This window comes from Hemibagrus wyckioides, linkage group LG05, assembly GCF_019097595.1.
Source record: "Hemibagrus wyckioides isolate EC202008001 linkage group LG05, SWU_Hwy_1.0, whole genome shotgun sequence".
NCBI classification, from domain to species: domain Eukaryota; kingdom Metazoa; phylum Chordata; class Actinopteri; order Siluriformes; family Bagridae; genus Hemibagrus; species Hemibagrus wyckioides.
In genome coordinates this window covers 5,106,759-5,125,742 of record NC_080714.1, presented here as the reverse complement: position 1 = coordinate 5,125,742, position 18,984 = coordinate 5,106,759, and the positions used below count along the sequence as shown (strand labels likewise).

Here is an 18,984-nt window from a genome sequence, read left to right as displayed (position 1 = left end):
CTTCCTGTGCTAGGCCTCTGTGCTGAAGACAACACGTCAGAAACACCTGAGGCGTGGCTGTAAAGGTTAGAAGAAAAAGACAACTCTTCTGGTTAATTCAGCAGTGTCCATGACGACACCACCGTCTTCACTGATGTGGAGACGTTGATAGAAGTATCACTAATCAATCATTTGATTGTTTATTTCATGCCAACGTGACCAAAGCTTGATATCTTCAAGCAGACTAAATGATGTTTAATGAACTAAATCCTTCAACAACATGATCTCTGTAGGACCAGAAGCAGCTGAGATAAAATTACAAAACAGAGTATATGGGGTTTTTTTTGGAGGGTGGTTCCTGATGGTGTCAAATTTACCACTATAACCACTATAACCACTACACGCTTATATCTCAAGCACCAATATCATGAGTTCCTGATTCTTTTTTATGCAGGTTTTCTGTGAAACAGAGTCATAGCCCTGGTCCCCATCTTCTGCAAATACACCAGGGACAATTAATCGGCTAGCTAAAAGAAGTGCAACGTGCAAGTCAGGAAGTGTCCCAGAGAAACACAAACCACTCACAAACTGACCATCCACTTTAATAATATATTCCATTTGCCCTGGTGAAGAGATACAGAGGTAACTGGGTGTCACTGATCAAAGCACTGGGATAACTGGGATAATTACACTGGCTATAAGGCATGTCCAAACTCCTGAAGAGATTTCGAATTGAACTTTATTATAAACGCGTCCTAAATGCATTTGTACCTGTGTTCGTATGAAATAATCCTGATCCTGCAGACACAATAAACACCAACTGTGTCACAAACAAGCTTCAGGTCCTCAAAACACTGCGTGTTGTTGTGTCTGTGTTTATACAGAGCACTAACGCTACAACACTGAAAGATCATCTGAAATGGTAGGAGGATCATACACACACATACACAACTGCACACACACCAATACACTGCAAACAAAGACACAATTCCAAACACACACACACACACGCATTCCAAGATGCAAACACAAACACAATTGCAATTACACACATACACACACACACAAACAGGTACACATACACACACAGATGCAAACACAAACCCACTGCAAACAAAGACATAATTAAACACACACACAAACAGGCTCACAAACTCACATACATGTACTCACACAAACAAGGATGCAAACACACCCACACACACACACAACTGCACGTGCGCACACACACACACACACACATCCATACACTGTAAACATTACAATCACACACACACACACACAGTCTGTTCTTTTGTGGGTGTAACAAGCCACTCTCTAATTACTAAGCATCCAGTATCACACTCCAGGAACTATGCCTTGAACTGTGCAAAGAGGAGACAGAGGTTCACACACACACACACACACACACACTAAGTACTCATCAGAATCTGGGTTTCCTGCTAGCAACTATCGTTTGCATGGAAGGAAAAAGGCCCTCTGTATAAATAACACACACACACACACACACACACCCTGCTATTTGCTGCACTTTGAGAAAAGGCCCCCTGTATCTCCACAGAGCTAAAAATGACTAGTGGTGAGACGCACAGGGCGGAAAACACACTGCTGTACTTTATCACATCGGCCTCCAGATTCTCGCCTCTGTTCTATTTCAGTTTGTCTTTTAATGCCGACTCAAAGAATCGGGATTTTTATGGGAAAGTTTTTGTAAAATAAAAGAAATAAAAAATAAAAATTAAATGAAATTAAATGAAATTAAAAATGAAATTAAATGAAATTAAAAATGAAATTAAATTAAAAATTAAATTAAAAAACAAAAAAAAAATAAAAAAAATAAATTAAATTAAAAATAATAACATTAAATAAAATTAAAAAATTTAATTAAAATAAACTATTCTTATTTATACTTATAGTTAAATAAACTCAAAGCCTGACAGAATGTGATGTAGTTTAATATAAAATAAATCACATTTACTATTTAAAAGTCACTCTGAACAAATAAACCATTAATTTCCTGCTCCGTTGAAAAGAACTGCCCTAAAGATCCTCGATTTTTGAGGTGTGGGAATGACGTTAAGAACAAAACAGCCTCAAACAAAAATTTAGGTTTTAGTCTCAAAAACTGCACAAAAAACCTGAAATTAGCCCAAAAAATGTAAACATTTGGCCAAATTCTTCTTTTTTCCCCCCTTTTTCGTAGGGAAACAAGGTCACCATGGGGCAACATTTTAAACCTCTGGACATTATCCACTCCAAATGGACAATCTTCACATTATCTATGTTTTTTTTTCACCTGTCATGATTGTTGAAGAAGACAAAAAAGGTCCAGGTCAAGTCGCATGATGCTCCTTCCCTGAGCATGGGGCAGTGTGATTTCCTGCCCCAGCAGCTCCCCATTACAGCTTGTTGTAGTTTCCATTATTGACCACTAGGTTCAATAAAAACTTGATGGGCGGAAGAGTTCAAATTTTTAATGAATTACAAGCAGATTGTTTAATTAATAAATAAAGAAATAAGTTAAAAAAAATTATAAATAAGTGATGAAGCAAATAAATATATAAATAAGTAAATAAAATAATAATAAACAAACAAATAAATCAATCAATAAGAAATTAAGTAATAAATAAATAAATAAATAAATAAATAAATAAATAAATAAATAAATAAATAAATAAATAAATAAATATTTTTACAGCACTAAAAATTCTCCTTTATTATCTATATATTATTATTAAAAATCAATAGGTTTCTTTCTTCACTTCCGTTCATTTAAACCGTTTCTTCCTCCTTTCCTGTAATGGAAAAGTTTCTTTTGTGGAGATTTTTATTACTGGAGTTTGCAAACATATGGCCTGCTGGAGAGGAAGATTATTATTTATGGCTCGGTAACATCGCGCCAGGCCGAAGCAGCCGAACTCAGATCTGAGGTCAAAATAACGAGGCAGAGAAAAGCTTGACTGCACTCAGTAGAAACTAAAATTGGAATTTGTGACCCATGGTGTGTGTGTGTTGTTGTGCGTGTGTGAGTGTGTGTGTGTGTGGACTTTAATGGACAAATGTGCAGTGGCGTTCAAATGAGAAGTAGACATGCTCCTATTCTAATGATTTCTGAGCCAAGACAGCAGGGTGGCTATTAGCCTGACACACACACACACACACACACACAAACATAGACACACACACAGACATACATTCACACAGACACAAATAAACACAAACGCAGACACAGACACACAAGGAGACACACACACACTCCTACACAGAAACACACACACAGAAACACACACTCCTACACAGATACACACACACAGAAATACACACTCCTACACAGATACACACACACAGAAACACACACTCCTACACAGATACACACACACAGAAATACACACACTCCTACACAGATACACACACACAGAAATACACACACTCCTACACAGAAACACACACACACACACACACTCCTACACAGATACACACACACAGAAATACACACACTCCTACACAGATACACACACACAGAAACACACACTCCTACACAGATACACACACACAGAAATACACACACTCCTACACAGATACACACACACAGAAATACACACACTCCTACACAGATACACACACACAGAAATACACACACTCCTACACAGATACACACACACAGAAATACACACACTCCTACACAGATACACACACACAGAAATACACACACTCCTACACAGATACACACACACAGAAATACACACACTCCTACACAGAAACACACACACACACACACACACTCCTACACAGAAACACACACACAGAAATACACACACTCCTACACAGAAACACACACACACACACACACACTCCTACACAGAAACACACACACAGAAATACACACACTCCTACACAGATACACACACACACACACACTCCTACACAGATACACACACACAGAAATACACACACTCCTACACAGATACACACACACAGAAATACACACACTCCTACACAGATACACACACACAGAAATACACACACTCCTACACAGATACACACACACAGAAATACACACACTCCTACACAGATACACACACACAGAAATACACACACTCCTACACAGATACACACACACAGAAATACACACACTCCTACACAGAAACACACACACACACACACTCCTACACAGATACACACACACAGAAATACACACACTCCTACACAGAGGAATAAGGAAAAGCAGAACAATGGCCATGTGGAAGAGGACGGATGGAAAAGCACTTAGGCGATAAATCAGGAAGACGCGAGTGAATAGGAAAGAAAGCGGGGAAAGAAAAGTGAAAGGATGGTCGCCCACCGAGTGAGTGAGCACCATTTCTTCCGGAAAGAGTCAAAGGTTCCTGTACCCCTACTGTGTAGACACACACACACACACACACACACACACCTGTTCACACTTTCCTCTTCCAGCTAATAGCTGAAACAGCTTCAGTCATGCACATACGTCCAGGAAATAAAAATAATGTGCCTTTTATATAAACACACACATTAACACTTGTGTTAATGTTCTCACACACACACACACACACACACTAAGACACACGCTCACACTTTACACACACACTCGTGTTGCCACTCACCCACACGGCCGGTAGGTGAAGACGATGTAGCTGTCCTCTGTGGTTCTCTCGATGAACGTCACACACGTGTGTTTCTCCCAGTGTCTCATAGCCTGCCTGAAGATGGCCCTTTGACTACCTGCAGAACACACACACACGTGAGCACGTGAGATATTTACATTCATTTACACGTGAGGATTTTACATTAGAATGAGTGAAGAGAAGAGAAGAGAAGAGAAGAGAAGAGAAGAGAAGAGAAGAGAAGAGAAGAGAAGAGAAGAGAAGAGAAGATGTGAAGAAGACACACGTGAGATATTTACATGCATTTACACGTGAGGTTTTTACATTCAAATGAGTGAAGAGAAGAGAAGAGAAGAGAAGAGAAGAGAAGAGAAGAGAAGAGAAGAGAAGAGAAGAGAAGAGAAGAGAAGAGAAGAGAAGAGAGGTTTAGCTCTTTCATTCTCAGTGATATTCTCTGAATTTAATCAGCAGCAGTGTGAGCCGAGGCGAGGCGAGGTAAGGTGAGGCTCGAGCTCCACAAGTGTTTGGCTTTGCACTGGGGCAGGAATGTGCTGACTCAGCGCTTCTCCTCTTGTGCAAATTTCAATAAAAAGGCAACGACCTCAGTGTTATAACACACGCCTGAGACCTCGACCACTGAGCGAGTTCAGTCATGTCAGGACAAATAAGTCTGTATCATAGAGCATCCAACCCCTCCTCACATACACACACACACACACACACACACACACAAAACTCATTAAAGAGATTATTAACACACTTACCACTAAAGTTGCCGCTTATGACATAAGGGATGACACCTTCGGGCCACACCCTCTCAGGGCGGGACGTCGCCGCCCGCTTTGTGCGCCGTGAGGCGGTCTGCTGATTGGACCTGCCAGTGTTTGGGCTCGTTTGATTGGCTTTAAAAAAAACAACAACAACAAAAAAAAACCAGGTTCACTTATGAAACATTTTGTAATGAAAATTTATAGAAATTCCGAAGAAAATAAATTCTGGGAATGATAAGGTTTACTTCATTTTTCATAATTTTGGCTTTAGCTAGTGAAAAGAAACTTCCGCAAAGCCTGCTCTCCACAAGCATATGTTTCAAAAAAGGATGCTAATTTTATCTGCGTGTGTTAGCATTGTCCTCTAAGATATTTATCCGTGTGATAAGGATGAGCAGCGTCACTATTACTACCCTTGAGCCGTTTTTATCCCTTCATCTACGATTACAACTGTTTTTCAAGCTACATCCTAAATTTATCATATTATTTTTCTCCCTCATTTGCTCTCACCAATTCCCGGCTCTCGCACCATCTGCCCTCTTCCTCATACAAGTGCTCACAGACAGCTACGATTGGCTAGCATCTCTGTGACGGACAGCTCTGAGTGAGAGCATGCTCCGCCCACTTAGACAGCATGGGGCTTCAGTTTGCTTCCTTCTTCCTGTTCTCACTGTTATAAACACTGCATAACATCTCTGTCCTTTTTAAAGTTAATAAGACAGAAAAAAAGCAGCTTGTGGTTTATTTCTCTCGTCACATCCATCACCATGATGCTCTTTTCTCGTGTCCTTAACTAACTTGACAAATCAGCTGCCTGACTGAATTTCTTCCTCTTTAAGCCACAATTAGTGCAAATTACGGTCCGACAGTCGGCTGTAGCGGCTACTTGAGCTCTTCTGAAGTAAACATCTTTAATTTCTCTGCATTCAGTGCTGCTTATGATGCTACTCATCGCAAATTGCTGCTAAGTGGCTGCTGGAGCAAGTCACAAAGTGTAGGCATTTACGCCCGCGTGTATGTAAGTGTCTTACATCTAGTCCACATTTACTGCATGAAGGTGAAACAGACGGGGGGAAAAAAAGCTCTTTTGGATTGAATGCAGACGTTCGAGTTTGAGATGTTTATGTTCACAAAGTTCAAGACGCTGCTTAAAGACGTAAAAGCGTCACCCTCGGGACTTACCCGTGTCCGTGTGGTTGAGGTTGATCACCGTTTTCTGGACGGCATCTACAATTCGGTCCACTTTAAACATTCGCATGTCCTCTTCGTCCAGCGCTATGTCCCCCAGATAGGCCACTGCAATCAAGAAATAATAATTAATTCAAATGGAAATAAAAAATTAAACACACACATGCACAAAAGCTCCTAGACTATTGTATAAAACTGACGGAACATCCAACTGAGACGCCGTATATCGGCTCAGCACTTGTTCTAAATTAAATAAATCATGCAGAGAGATTTGAATATGTTGCTTCTTTCTGGTATCCCCGCAAAGCTGCTGCACAAGTGTCGCTCTGACCTTAATCAGAAGGTACGTATAGACTTTAATTAGCTCATCGGGGACTCGTTTCTGAAATAAGCTCCAAAAGACCAGCAGCAAAAAACGTCAGTTTCCTGCAAACTTCCTTCAGGTTAATTGGGAAATTATAGATACATTCAAGACACAGGATCCAAGACTGACATATGAGGACCGATAGTTCTAGAAAATGATTCTACGACCGATCGGGATTAAGAATTTAAAATGAATTGATTAAAAACTGACAGTGATGAAGAGCAGAATCTCATTAAGGCTCAAGAGTGTTTGCCGAGGCCAGAAAATTGCTCCTGTTTTTGCTGTGTCTATGTTCTCAGCATTGAGTGTCTTTGTCATGTCACACTCTTGTCATTGGTTAAAATGAAGCTCATATGAAAGTAGACCACGCTTTAAAAATCTGTCATTTATATAAGTATTTCTAGCCTACTAGGGGCAATATGTTCATAGAAAAGTCCCAAGAAACTGTTAATTTTTTCCCCCCACACAAATGTTTCTTAAAATCTTAAAAGTAAATGCTGATATCAAACCCATTTCTGCTCTCTGAGATGCCCCAAGTGCTTGTTCATAAGAATCTAAAATTTTATCTTCAACCACTAAAATTCTGTCAGGTTATAAAACAGAGAGAAACGCACACATGTCTTACACTGAAAGCCAACAGACTCATTTTATATCAGACTTGTGTCAATAAAATCATTCTTTTCTTTTTTCTGATTGAAAATATCCCATAAGTTGATGATGAAACTGGTAGAAAAAAGGGGGTTAAGGAATTAGAAAAGTTTTAAGTTGAGGCTTTATGAAAGTTGCAGGTGTTGATCATCCATGTAAAGTCATGGTTGCTAGACTATTTACTTTAGCTTGTGCGCTGTTTTTCTTCCAAATGTCTTTTTTCCGTCTACAGTTTGTAAAACAAGACGCTCTCTTATTAATGTTAACCCCCACCCCTTAACATGGCGACAGAGCGTACTGAGCGTAAACCCTGTCTGCTTTACCACACACTCCCACACACTGCTTTAATCAAATTTAATTTCAGATTTGCAGCAACGTTTTCTAAAAACAGGATTTTATTCAGATCCTGAAAACATGACAAAACAGCAAAGATCTTTACACGGTAAGATCTCAGATTCACAAACAAGCCATTCTGCCACAGGAGCTCGCTGACAGAGACGTCCAGACAGAGGATAACAAGGTCCTGGAATGAGAGTAGTCTCAAGTAAGGTTTGGGATAAAGTTCTACATATCATATGACAAACACTTCAGTTCAGTCAGACTTGGACAAGTTTTCGACTTCACACAGCCAGGCCAAAGTGTGGTCAACGTTTGTTTTGGCGCTCCCATAAAGTTTGTCGAATGTAACTTACGTCCCTCCTGCTGCAGACCTGCGTGATTAAAAGAAAATAGAACATTTCATCACAAGCGCTGAAACCTCAGAGACCCAAAACACTTCGTTTCACAAGGTGACATGTTGAACAAACCAGCTATTTGGAAATCGCCTCAAACCCAAGTGTTAAAATAAAAGCATGACATAAAGAGCCAAAAATCTGAAATGCGAAGCAATGGAAATAGAAATATGCTCTGATAACTAGCCTTTTAATCTTAAACATCTGTTTTTTATTCTTTTCAGGATGTCAAAAGGAGCTCCTGAGAATGGTTCCCTCCTTCAGGCCTTTTATCATTTTTTTTTTTCCAAGACCAAGAATACACGTTTCTTAGAAAAGTTTTAAAGAACAGAATGTATCTTGAAGAGAAAAGACAGTCCTGGTTCTTGTTACTAATATATCAAAATATTGCTGCCGTTTCTATTATTTTGCCCTTTCTTTGCATGTTGTACTTTCAGTTCTTCCTCATTCCTGTTAAAAATGAAAAAACATTTTATTTGTTGTTGTTTTGCTTTAAAAAAAAAAAAATTGTACTATATTTGAGCAGTTATAAGTTATAATAAAATTGATTTTATTTTCCGCAGTCCCCATAAGGGCAGAAAGTCAAGGGTTAAAGGGTTCAGATTTTCCCAGTCAGCATTCCCCACAGGCTGTGTTCGCTAGGCTTGCCTCGTCTCGTTTATTTGTGATTCTTCATACCTAGTTAAAATCAGCTGCCAGATTCGAGCAGTAATGGGACCAAAAAGAAAAGATGGACTAGATAAAAAGAAATAAGATAAACACTGTTTAGTCAGCAAAGGCCTGGGAAGTAGAATGCATTCCTAAACTTAATGAGGCCAAGAAGGTGGAGATTAGCGTCTTTATAAGCAAGAGAAGTAGTTACGAGGTGGTTTAGTAAACGTTGTATGCCAGTGGCAATGCGTGGGAGCGGGTACACACACTGGAGCAGGATTTTCAGGAAGTGTGGTACTTTTTACAAGTTATAACACCAACTTGTATGTAGAGTTTACTACCTCGGTGCTACAGGGGTTGAAATCTGTATATGTGTGTACATCGTCAAAACCAGCTCCTGCCCGTCCAACAACCCCCTGCCTGATGGTACAGCGTAAACCCTGTAGTTTCCTGTATTAAAAAAAGTGACTGACCTTAATTGCCAATGTCTGCTACTAAACCCATCCAAGCACATACACACTCACTTTCTCTTGTCATCAAATCCTCAAAAAAAAAAGAGCTCTGGGAAGCTCATCTCAGAGCCTGCAAACCGACTTTGCTTCACTGAGGTCTGCTTGAAAGCAAACCTTCACTAAATATGGCTAAAAGGCCTGAAAATAACAGGGTTTTGCTTCTGCAGGCTAGCATGTAGGCCAAGAAAGACAGGCAGTGGGAATGGCTAATCCCAATGTGGGCAGCTGGGAAGGTTCGAGATAGCTTCTAATCTGAATAGCGCTATGATTTTAAGGATAGGTTTTAAGGATGTCAAAACAAAAGCAAGAGTAGAATATGGAAGGGAAGAGAGGGAACGTTGGAAGGAAGAGGCATCATGGTACAAAAGAGGTCTTTAATTTAGAAAGGGATTCCACAAAAAAAAAAAAGTCCTAAAGGGTACAACGATAATTGAGTGCATATGCTAAAACATGCAGGTTTCTTCCAGCAAGACTAGACCTGTCATAGAGACACCTTTAAAAATACACAGAAGACCAAAGCATCCTCATATTTTCTTTTATAAAGAGTCAGGCAGAGAAAAAAAACAACAAGAGAGAGAAAATCTGTATAGAATTCCACCGCATACACCAGCACTCCGTTAATAAATCAAGTGAAAACCCAACACTTTCCACCAGTAGTCGAAAATGCCTGCTGCCACATGCGAGAGAAGCTGATGAGGAGACAACCGTGGCATTAACCCCAGTTTCAGGCAACCCCCCCCACCCCCCTTCAATTCATCTGGCTGATCTTAGCTCCGCTCCAAAAGCAGCAGGATCGAAATAACAAGTGGCTGAAAACCAGCGTCAGTTAGAAGATTACCGCACGTCTGAAGCCGAACACAAGGGTAACACCACAGAAGGAAATTCCACAGATATTCCAAACTTATTTCACCCCAGAGAAATGTGATGAGGGAGGCGCTGATGACATCAAGGACAGAGTTCTGTGCCTAAGCCAAGAAGAGAACTGAATTTTGGTCAAGTGTGCAGGCCCTGAAAAATACTTGAACTTGGGTACTAAAAATCTTGGGATAAGAATATGGGTCTTAAATGAAATCCTTCACATAAAAGATTTCAAGATTTCAAGTGTTAGCACTGCCAAGCTGTCACCATTGGGCCCCTGAGCAAAGCCCCCAATCCCACCCCCCCCCGCTCCAGGGGTGCTGTATAATGGCTGTCCCTGCGCTCTGACCCCAACCCTTCGAGGATGGGATATGCAAAGAAAGAATTTCACTGTGCTGTAATGTTTATGTTACAAATAAGGCTACTTAACTTATTTCACTGTGATAAATACAACATGTGGTCAATTTTGAAGAAGAAGAGCTTTTATATATCACATCCTTTTCATTGCATATACTGGGCTTGTTAAGAAATTGGGGCCAGAGTCCAGGCTCAGCTGAGATACAGTGCCCCAGGAGCAGAGAGGGTTAAGGGCCATGCTCAAGGGCCCAGCAGTGGCAGGTTGGCAATACAGGGGCTTGAACCACCAACCTTCTGATCAGTAACACAGCCTTAACCGTATGAAGCATCACTGCCCCATATAATGCAGGTGCCAGCAGGTGCCAGCACTTTACCTGAAAATAAAGTGCTGCACAATCTAGCAACAAACTCTTGAACATTTGTTTAACACACCTGCTCAACATCTATAGATTCCAGCAGCAAAACCACCACACTAGCAGTTAGAGAACCACGCATGTTGATTGATGATTGTACGACATTGTCCGTTTTATTTCCCAAGAACTCTCCAGGAAGCCTGAATCCATCCCTACCGAGAAGTGAGACTCTATAATGCATATCTCCAGTGTGGCCAAGCTCCTAATCTGGCATGTAATTGTTCTCCATCTGGGGCCAAAACTGAAGAAAACAAGCACGCAAAAAAAAAAAAAAAACAGTCAGTCCAACACCAGCCTGTCCTCGCTTTCTTATGCAGGGTTGTCGTGGTGACACTGTGTTTTTTTTCTTGCGTTAATCCCCTCAGCCACAGCCCTTGACCATGGTAACTAAAATCCTGACAGTTACAAGAAAGACCTGGACGTGTCTCGGCAAAAGAAAGCCCAAGAATGAAGTGATTCATCGCCTTGAAAATACACTAAGCAGCAATTTCAATCAGGGCCGTGAACTAATGAACTTAAATAAATACCTCACAAAGAAATGGGGGATGAAGTGTTTTATGAAGGGGAGTGGAGCGGCAGATGGTCTGTTGAGTTGTTTTGTAATGAATGTGTTTGGAAAGCAACCAAACAGCTGCAGCTGAACCATGGCACCCATGGAATTCACCGGATTTCATGATCGAGAGTAGTATAGAATGAGGAACATCGTAACCTGATTGCCTGGGCAAGGAAGGATGGCTTTTAGCCAAATTTTACCTTCCTGAAGCAAAAAGGTTTCATTGCAACAATGATGACAGTTGGTATTAGCATGGATTATCTGCTATTCATCAAATTTGGAGTGGTTCTTTTACAAAATAAGCCAGATTCAGTACCTATAGAACCTGTTTCTGCTAGGATGATGCCAAAGCATTGATCAACAATATAAGGTGCAAACATCCATCCATCCATCCTCTTTATTCCTAATTAGGGTCACGGGGGTCTGCTGGAGCCTATCCCAGTGCACAATGGGCAAAAGGCAGGGGTACACCCTGGACAGGTCGCCAGTCCATCACAGGGCCACATATATAGACAGACAAGGTGCAAACACCAACAGCTAAAGAGGCAGAATGTGATCCAAAGAAATTAAGCAAACTATGTTCCAGCTGTATGAGGGGAAAGTGTATTGGGAACTTTGTTGGCGAGACACAAGGCAGAACACCTGATTTCTTTGGCAGCACTTGCCTTCACCTCAGGTTACTTTCACTCTTTTTTATGTCTCGCATAATCTCTACTGTCTTCTCCTTGGCTGCTTGAGATCAGAAACAAAAGCCATCCACACACACCTCGACAGTGGTTTACGTTACCCATGAGCATAACATGAGCAGTCTAGACAGGTACTTAAAGTTGCTGCCCACTGAACGAGAAGTTCGCTTTTACCCCCATTGGCGTCTTTGAGGTAGATGGTTAGGGAAAGTGTGGAGTGGGGTGGGGTGGCAGATTAAGTAGGTTAGACCTTAAGACAGACCTGAGTTAGACTACAAGCCCATTGCGCATGACAATAGCAGTTACTCTTGTTTAGGCTCATTAAACACAAACACGACGTTTGCATCTGAATGGCTGCAGTGTATTAGGAGACAGAGGCGGGTCAACCATCACGGATCACAAAAGAACCAGAGTTTGTATTTCATCTATCAAGCAGTCTTCGAGTTGCCTATAACCATCAGCCTTAATTTAAAGCTGACGGTTATAGGCAACTCGAAGACTACTCAACTGCTTATTAGTTTTGCAAGCTGAAGGTTTCTGTATACCCTTCTTTAAATTTAGAATGTTTGATGGTTTTGAGTCAAATCATAGTAATTGCAGGTTCTCACACTGAAAATAGTCTTTCTTGTTTTTGATTACGGTCCTTGTCCGTCACTCTCCATCATGAGGATTGGTTTGTCTTGCAAGCTTGCTCATCTTGGATGTAAATACTTACCTCAGAATTCCGTAACGACGCAAGCTGAACACAAGGCTGTCGGAGCTGTATGAGCACACGCTTGTATCCCCTGGAAGAAAACCCTGGGGAAGGGGGAAATTATTCCACAGCAAACGTATGCCTTCAGGGCTTCCCTGGGAAGAAAGAGTCATGACAAAGGGGTGGACTAAAGACGGCTGAACTAATAGACTACCAGAGGGCAGAAAAGACGGCTGCAGAAACCTCATGACCCTAGAGGCGTCTGTCATTTGGAAGTTGTTTGACAACTTCTTCAAGCATGGCTCAGTGGCTGTCAAAAGACTTTAAAGGTGACAGACAGACCATTAAGTAAAGGACTTGGGACCATTAGTGCCAAACCATTTTGTTTTGCTTTCCTATAAGATCTTCTGACACAACCTCAGCTTTTTTCCCCCCACCACACATACTAATTGTTTTAACACATTACATATGTTTGAGAGTCATGAGGCAGGCATATACAGCATGCTGATATAACAACATGAGGCCAAACCTGCTATTGCTATGCACAAACACAAGCTTGTAAACGGAATCAGGTGTCGTGAAACCGGCAGGGGGTCAGAAAAGTGGCTGATGTCAGTCCAGCTATAACACCCCCATTACTGCAGCACAACCCCATTACTGCTAACACAAAGAGCTATTGATCCAACACACCATCAAACCAGACTTAAACACACACACACGTTTCTGACACATGACCAACATTTTAAATGTATTATTGTGTCATGAGAGGTAACCTGGTTATGTATTATGTTTCCAAAGACATATTTTTTAAAATGCTTGAGATACCAAAGTATCTACATTTACTTCAAGATTAAGTTGCTTAATAATAATAAAACAAAAGTCATTTTTCTTGTACTTTGGATACTTGTAATCTAGTACTTTCTCAATGCTTTCAAGTCTTTCATTAGTAATCACATTATGTGATGGGTCTCAAGCCCATTCCAAGAAGATTATTCGAGATAGTAACCCCAGCTCAGGATCAAACCAGGGTTCATGAATCTGTGAGAGCATGACATTCACTGTGCCAGTTCAAGCTTGAGCACCGTGGTTTGCTATCACAAGTAAGCTATTTAGCAAAAGTGCTAGTAAGCTGTCTGCCTGCCTGTCTGTCTTTCAGCCTGCCAGACCTTCTGTCTGTCTGTCTTTCTGCCTGTATGCCTTTCTGTCTTCTTGCCCCCTATCTGTCTGTCTTTCTGTCTGCCCACCCTGTCTGATTGCATATCATTCTGTCTGCCTGCCTGTCTGTTTTTTTGTCTGCCTGACCCCCTGTCCATCTGCCTGTCGGTCTTCCTGCCCCCTATTTGTCTGTCTTTCTGTCTTCCTGCCCCTTTGTCTGTCTGTCTGTCTGCCCACCATGTCTGATTGCATGTCATTCTGTCTGCCTGCCTGTCTGTTTTTCTGTCTGCCTGCCCATCTGTCTGCCTGCCTGCCCACCCTGTCTGATTGCATGTCATTCTGTCTGCCTGCCTGTTTGTTTTTCTATTTGCCTGCCCACCCTGTATGATTGCATGTCATTCTGTCTCTCTGTCTGTCTGTTTTTCTATCTGCCTGCCTCTCTGTCTGTCTGTCTGTCTGCCTGCCTGCCCACCCTGTCTGATCGCATGTCATTCTGCCTGCCCCCCTGTCTGTTTGTCTACCTGCCCCTCTGTCTGTCAGCCTGCCTGCCTGCCCCTCTGTCTGTCTGTTTGTCTACCTGCCCCTCTGTCTGTCAGCCTGCCTGCCTGCCCCTCTGTCTGTCTGTTTGTCTGCCTCTGCCTTCTGATCTTTCTGTCTGCTCTTCTGTCTTTGTCCATCTGTCTATCTTTCTGTCTGCCCGTCTGCGGGCAACCCACTGGGCAAAATTTAGTTGCCAACAAATTTTGTTTTCTGATGCTTGTAAAAACTCCCACCAGATTTCTTTTTTTTCCAACACTGTGAGATAAATGTCAGACAATGTTAGTGATTAACTTGTTACTTGCTATCGGAATTGACATGAACACCTCATACCTTACATCAAATTCATTCACATGTAAAGTGAACACATTTACAGACGGCTTCTTTCACAGCTTGGGGCTGACGCTGCAAATCAAGGCCCTTGTCAGTTTGCGCTCTAATTATTGGGCCTAATTAGCTGTAAAAGAGGTGAGTGAATTGGTGGAGTCCCATGGCTTTCGGGGTTGTTTCCCCATCGACAACAAAGTATATTGTTCTTGTTAATGAACTGCAAGGCGCCAGTTTTAGTTTAGCCTGAAAATGCAGTCCTGCCATATTCTTAACCTCTACTGCTGTTTCAGTAGGAGATAAACTAAACCAGCATAAGTGTTTCTCCTACTAAATGTAATTTACCAGCTACTGCACTCTCTTTTGTTTCTGTAATGACATAGAGGGCTAAAAAAAATCCTCAGGCTTGCATCGTGAATGAATTGGTCAGTGTAGAGAGCAAAGTGTCCGAAAGACTTTACCCTTTCAGGAGCAGGAGGGTGTGTAAACCTTTGCACTGTTTTCTAGGTTTTTGATCCTGATTAAACGTAGACACATATGCTTTATCACAGAAGGCTTCATCGTGTTTTTTGAGACCTGTTGTCTCTTGGTAGGAATAAGCAGGGCGATAAAGAAGCCAAATTAGTCATTTAAACATTCTGTTTTTGTAAAAGTCCTAGCCGATGCACTGGATAATCTAACATTTGTGTTGGGAAACCTCATCGTCATAATACAAAGTTCAAATGTGTCCGATAAAAAAGTGCAAACATACAACCTTTCGTTCCCAGTGCACGTGTTTTGTGGTAAGGGCTTGGATTTAGGATGCAAGATAAGATTCGCAGACAAAGCTTATTTATTATAGCTTTATAAAACCAAGAAGTAGTCATCCTCTGAACCTCTGACTCCTTTATCCAGGCTGAAAGTCATACATCTTACACTGGACGTCTTAATGCATTCTAGGTGGAGGAAAGGAAATATTTTAATTTTTTAGTGAACTATTTAACCAGAAACAGCGGGATGTGTAACCCACAAATGTGTAATGTGTAATGTGTAACCTACAGATAAGGCATAAAAAAATAAAGCTCCACAAAGACTGGCCAACTGGGGAAAAAATTGTGGATGTGCTGTTACCGGAAAATAATCCCCCCTCCCCCCAAAAAATAGATTAATTTCCATGAAGTTGATTATTTCTAGCAACACATGGTGTGTTTTATTTATTTTATACCACAGCAATTTCCAGTTTTTAAATTACTAATAAACAACATGCTGTGCTTTTTATTGCCACTCAAAGTTACATTTGAGATCATGTGGCTTATCTGTGAGACCAGTTAGTACCTATTATGACCTACATTATAGCAGCTAGAACCAGTCATTCCCACAACAACGTGGATTCAAGAAATGAGTTCTTGTAATAAATCATTTGGGAAAACTCGGAAAACGTCCCAGAGGTAACATTTAAGCATTGCTAAATCACGCCATTAGATGAGTGACAGCACACCCCTCAAGGGTATAAAAAAAATCAGCCAAACAAATGTAATTATAGCACACACATGATTCAAGCCCTCAATCCTAATCCTAGTCTGAAGCAGTGGAAAAAATAAAACCGGTCCCGGATCAGTTAGAGGTAGTCCCGGCAGCTCTAAGATTTAGTGTAAACACGCTGTGGTGAGTTAGCCAAGAGAACCCTGAATGACCCGCTGTCACGTCGGCTGGCCGGCGCAGGCACGGCACGGTTAGTCTCGGACCTCTGAACCGGCCAAATCTGGCACACGCTGAATAACCTACAGTCTGTAGACGTCGCTTTCTTCACCTCCTCTTCTCGTTTCATCTGTGCTCGTCTGTAGACATTGCGGATTACGGAATAAACAGTTGGTGGTGTTGATGATAGAATGGTGTAATGAAGCGGAGCTGCTGTTACCAGACAGAAGTTTCCCCAAGACTTCTGAGTGATTTATTCTTTTTCTTATACAACAGCAGGGCTCGTCTAAACAGCCTTATTTTCTTTTCTGAGGCAAAAAACCTAAAAGTAGGCAGAAACGGCAGGATCTTCTGACCGGAGGAATATCCCGTGGTGGAAAATGGACACCTTTACAGAAACTTTACTGTATCAAGGATTATATGGTTTATTTCTCAAACAACAACACGCTTTTATCAATTCATTATTAGCTTTAATGAGTTATTATTATTAGCAATTTACCTATATGTTACCATAGAAACTAAGAAGATTCTGATTGTTTAGAAAAGACAATGTAAAAAAAGAGAATAGAAGACAACTCCTCAGTTCCTTAAACTTGGCTCGGGTAAAGCATTACGTGACGCACAAACAAATTAATCTCAGTACCTGAAAGCAGAGCCAGATGTTATGATGTTATACCCAAAGGGTCCGACTTACTTCAGCTTGTTTACTACGCGCAGCAACTCTTTATTACTCGTTACGTCATTACTTCATTACTCATCGCAGGCCTGTCACTCACGGATCATTTCTCTTCACTGTACACGCCAAGCAACATGTACTGTAAAAGGCTTACATAACTGCACAGCTGAGAGAGAATCAATCCCTTGCGAAAATGTCAGGTCAAACGGAAAGATGCCCGTGTACATGCGCCACGGCGCCGCGGTCGTTATGTTACATCTCCCAAGAGAAAAGGAAAACGTCCACAGAAGCTAGGGGATGATGGGTAAAACGAGCTGGGAACACTGGCCAGGACAGGACCAATAGGAAACGGCGCTCTGAGAGAGAACAACCCAAAAACAGGTGGTTCTGTTCAAATTCAATCACATCATGTTGTAGTCGAGCAGCTGGAAATACGGTGATGATGTCACGACAATACACTAATCACCAGCACGCTGGTTTCAAAAGTATGGTGATGGATGGATGAGACAAATCACAGAAATGATTCTATAAACAAAAAGAATGAAAAATGACTGTATAATAATAATAATAATAATAATAATAATAATAATAATAATAAAAGCAGCAACAATAACAAAAAAAAACGTGGCAGCAACAACAGCAACATCAACAACGAAACATCAACATCAACATCAAACGTAATAGCAATAACAGAAACAATGACAACTACAACACCAACAACAAGAGCAGAGGCAACAACGACAACAACATCAGCACGGTCAACAACAATAATAACAACAAAAACAGTGGCAGCAACAACAGCAGGGGCAACAACAACAACAGTTACAACAAAAACAGTAACAGCAATAACATAATTAATGACAACTACAACAGCAACAACAACAAACAGAGTAACAGCAATGTCAATGACGACAACAACGGCAGCAACGGCAGCAACAATGACAACAGCAAAGACAACAACAACAATAGTGACAATGACAAAAGCAATAACAAAAACAGTAACAGCAACGATGACAAGAGAAACAACAACGACAGCAACAATGACAACAGCGACAATGACAAGAGACAGCGACAATGACAACAGCAAAGACAACAACAATAACAACAACGACAATGACAAAAACAACAGTAACAACAACAATGACAACAACAGCAAGAATGACAACAGCAAGAATGACAAAAACAACAACGACAACAACAGCAACAATGACAACAGCAACAACAATAACAACAGCAACAATGACAACAGCGACAACGACAAAAACAACAGCGACAGCACCAAGGACAACAACAGCAACAATGACAACAGCAACAACAATAACAACAGCAACAATGACAACAGTGACAACGACAAAAACAACAGCGACAGCACCAAGGACAACAACAGCAACAATGACAACAGCAACAACAATAACAATAACAACAGCAACAATAAAAGCGACAACGACAACAACAGCAACAATGACAACAGCAAAGACAACAACAACAGCGACAACGACAAAAACAACAGTGACAACAATAACAGCAACAATACTGAGTGCGACAACAAAAAAACAGTAAGAGCAATAACAGCGACAACAACA

The 18,984-nt window shown here is 41.0% G+C and overlaps 1 protein-coding gene across 1 annotated transcript in view; it reads right to left on the bottom strand.

The window, feature by feature from the left end:
• bmp1a (bone morphogenetic protein 1a) overlaps positions 1–18,984 on the bottom strand; it is a 62,723-nt gene that overhangs the window by 34,987 nt on the left and 8,752 nt on the right. The window contains exons 2-4 of the mRNA XM_058390041.1: positions 6,557–6,670; positions 5,369–5,506; positions 4,605–4,722 (exon numbers count right to left, since the gene is read on the bottom strand). Coding sequence (XP_058246024.1) covers positions 4,605–4,722; positions 5,369–5,506; positions 6,557–6,670 — 370 coding nt within the window. The remainder of the gene's footprint in view (positions 1–4,604; positions 4,723–5,368; positions 5,507–6,556; positions 6,671–18,984) is intronic.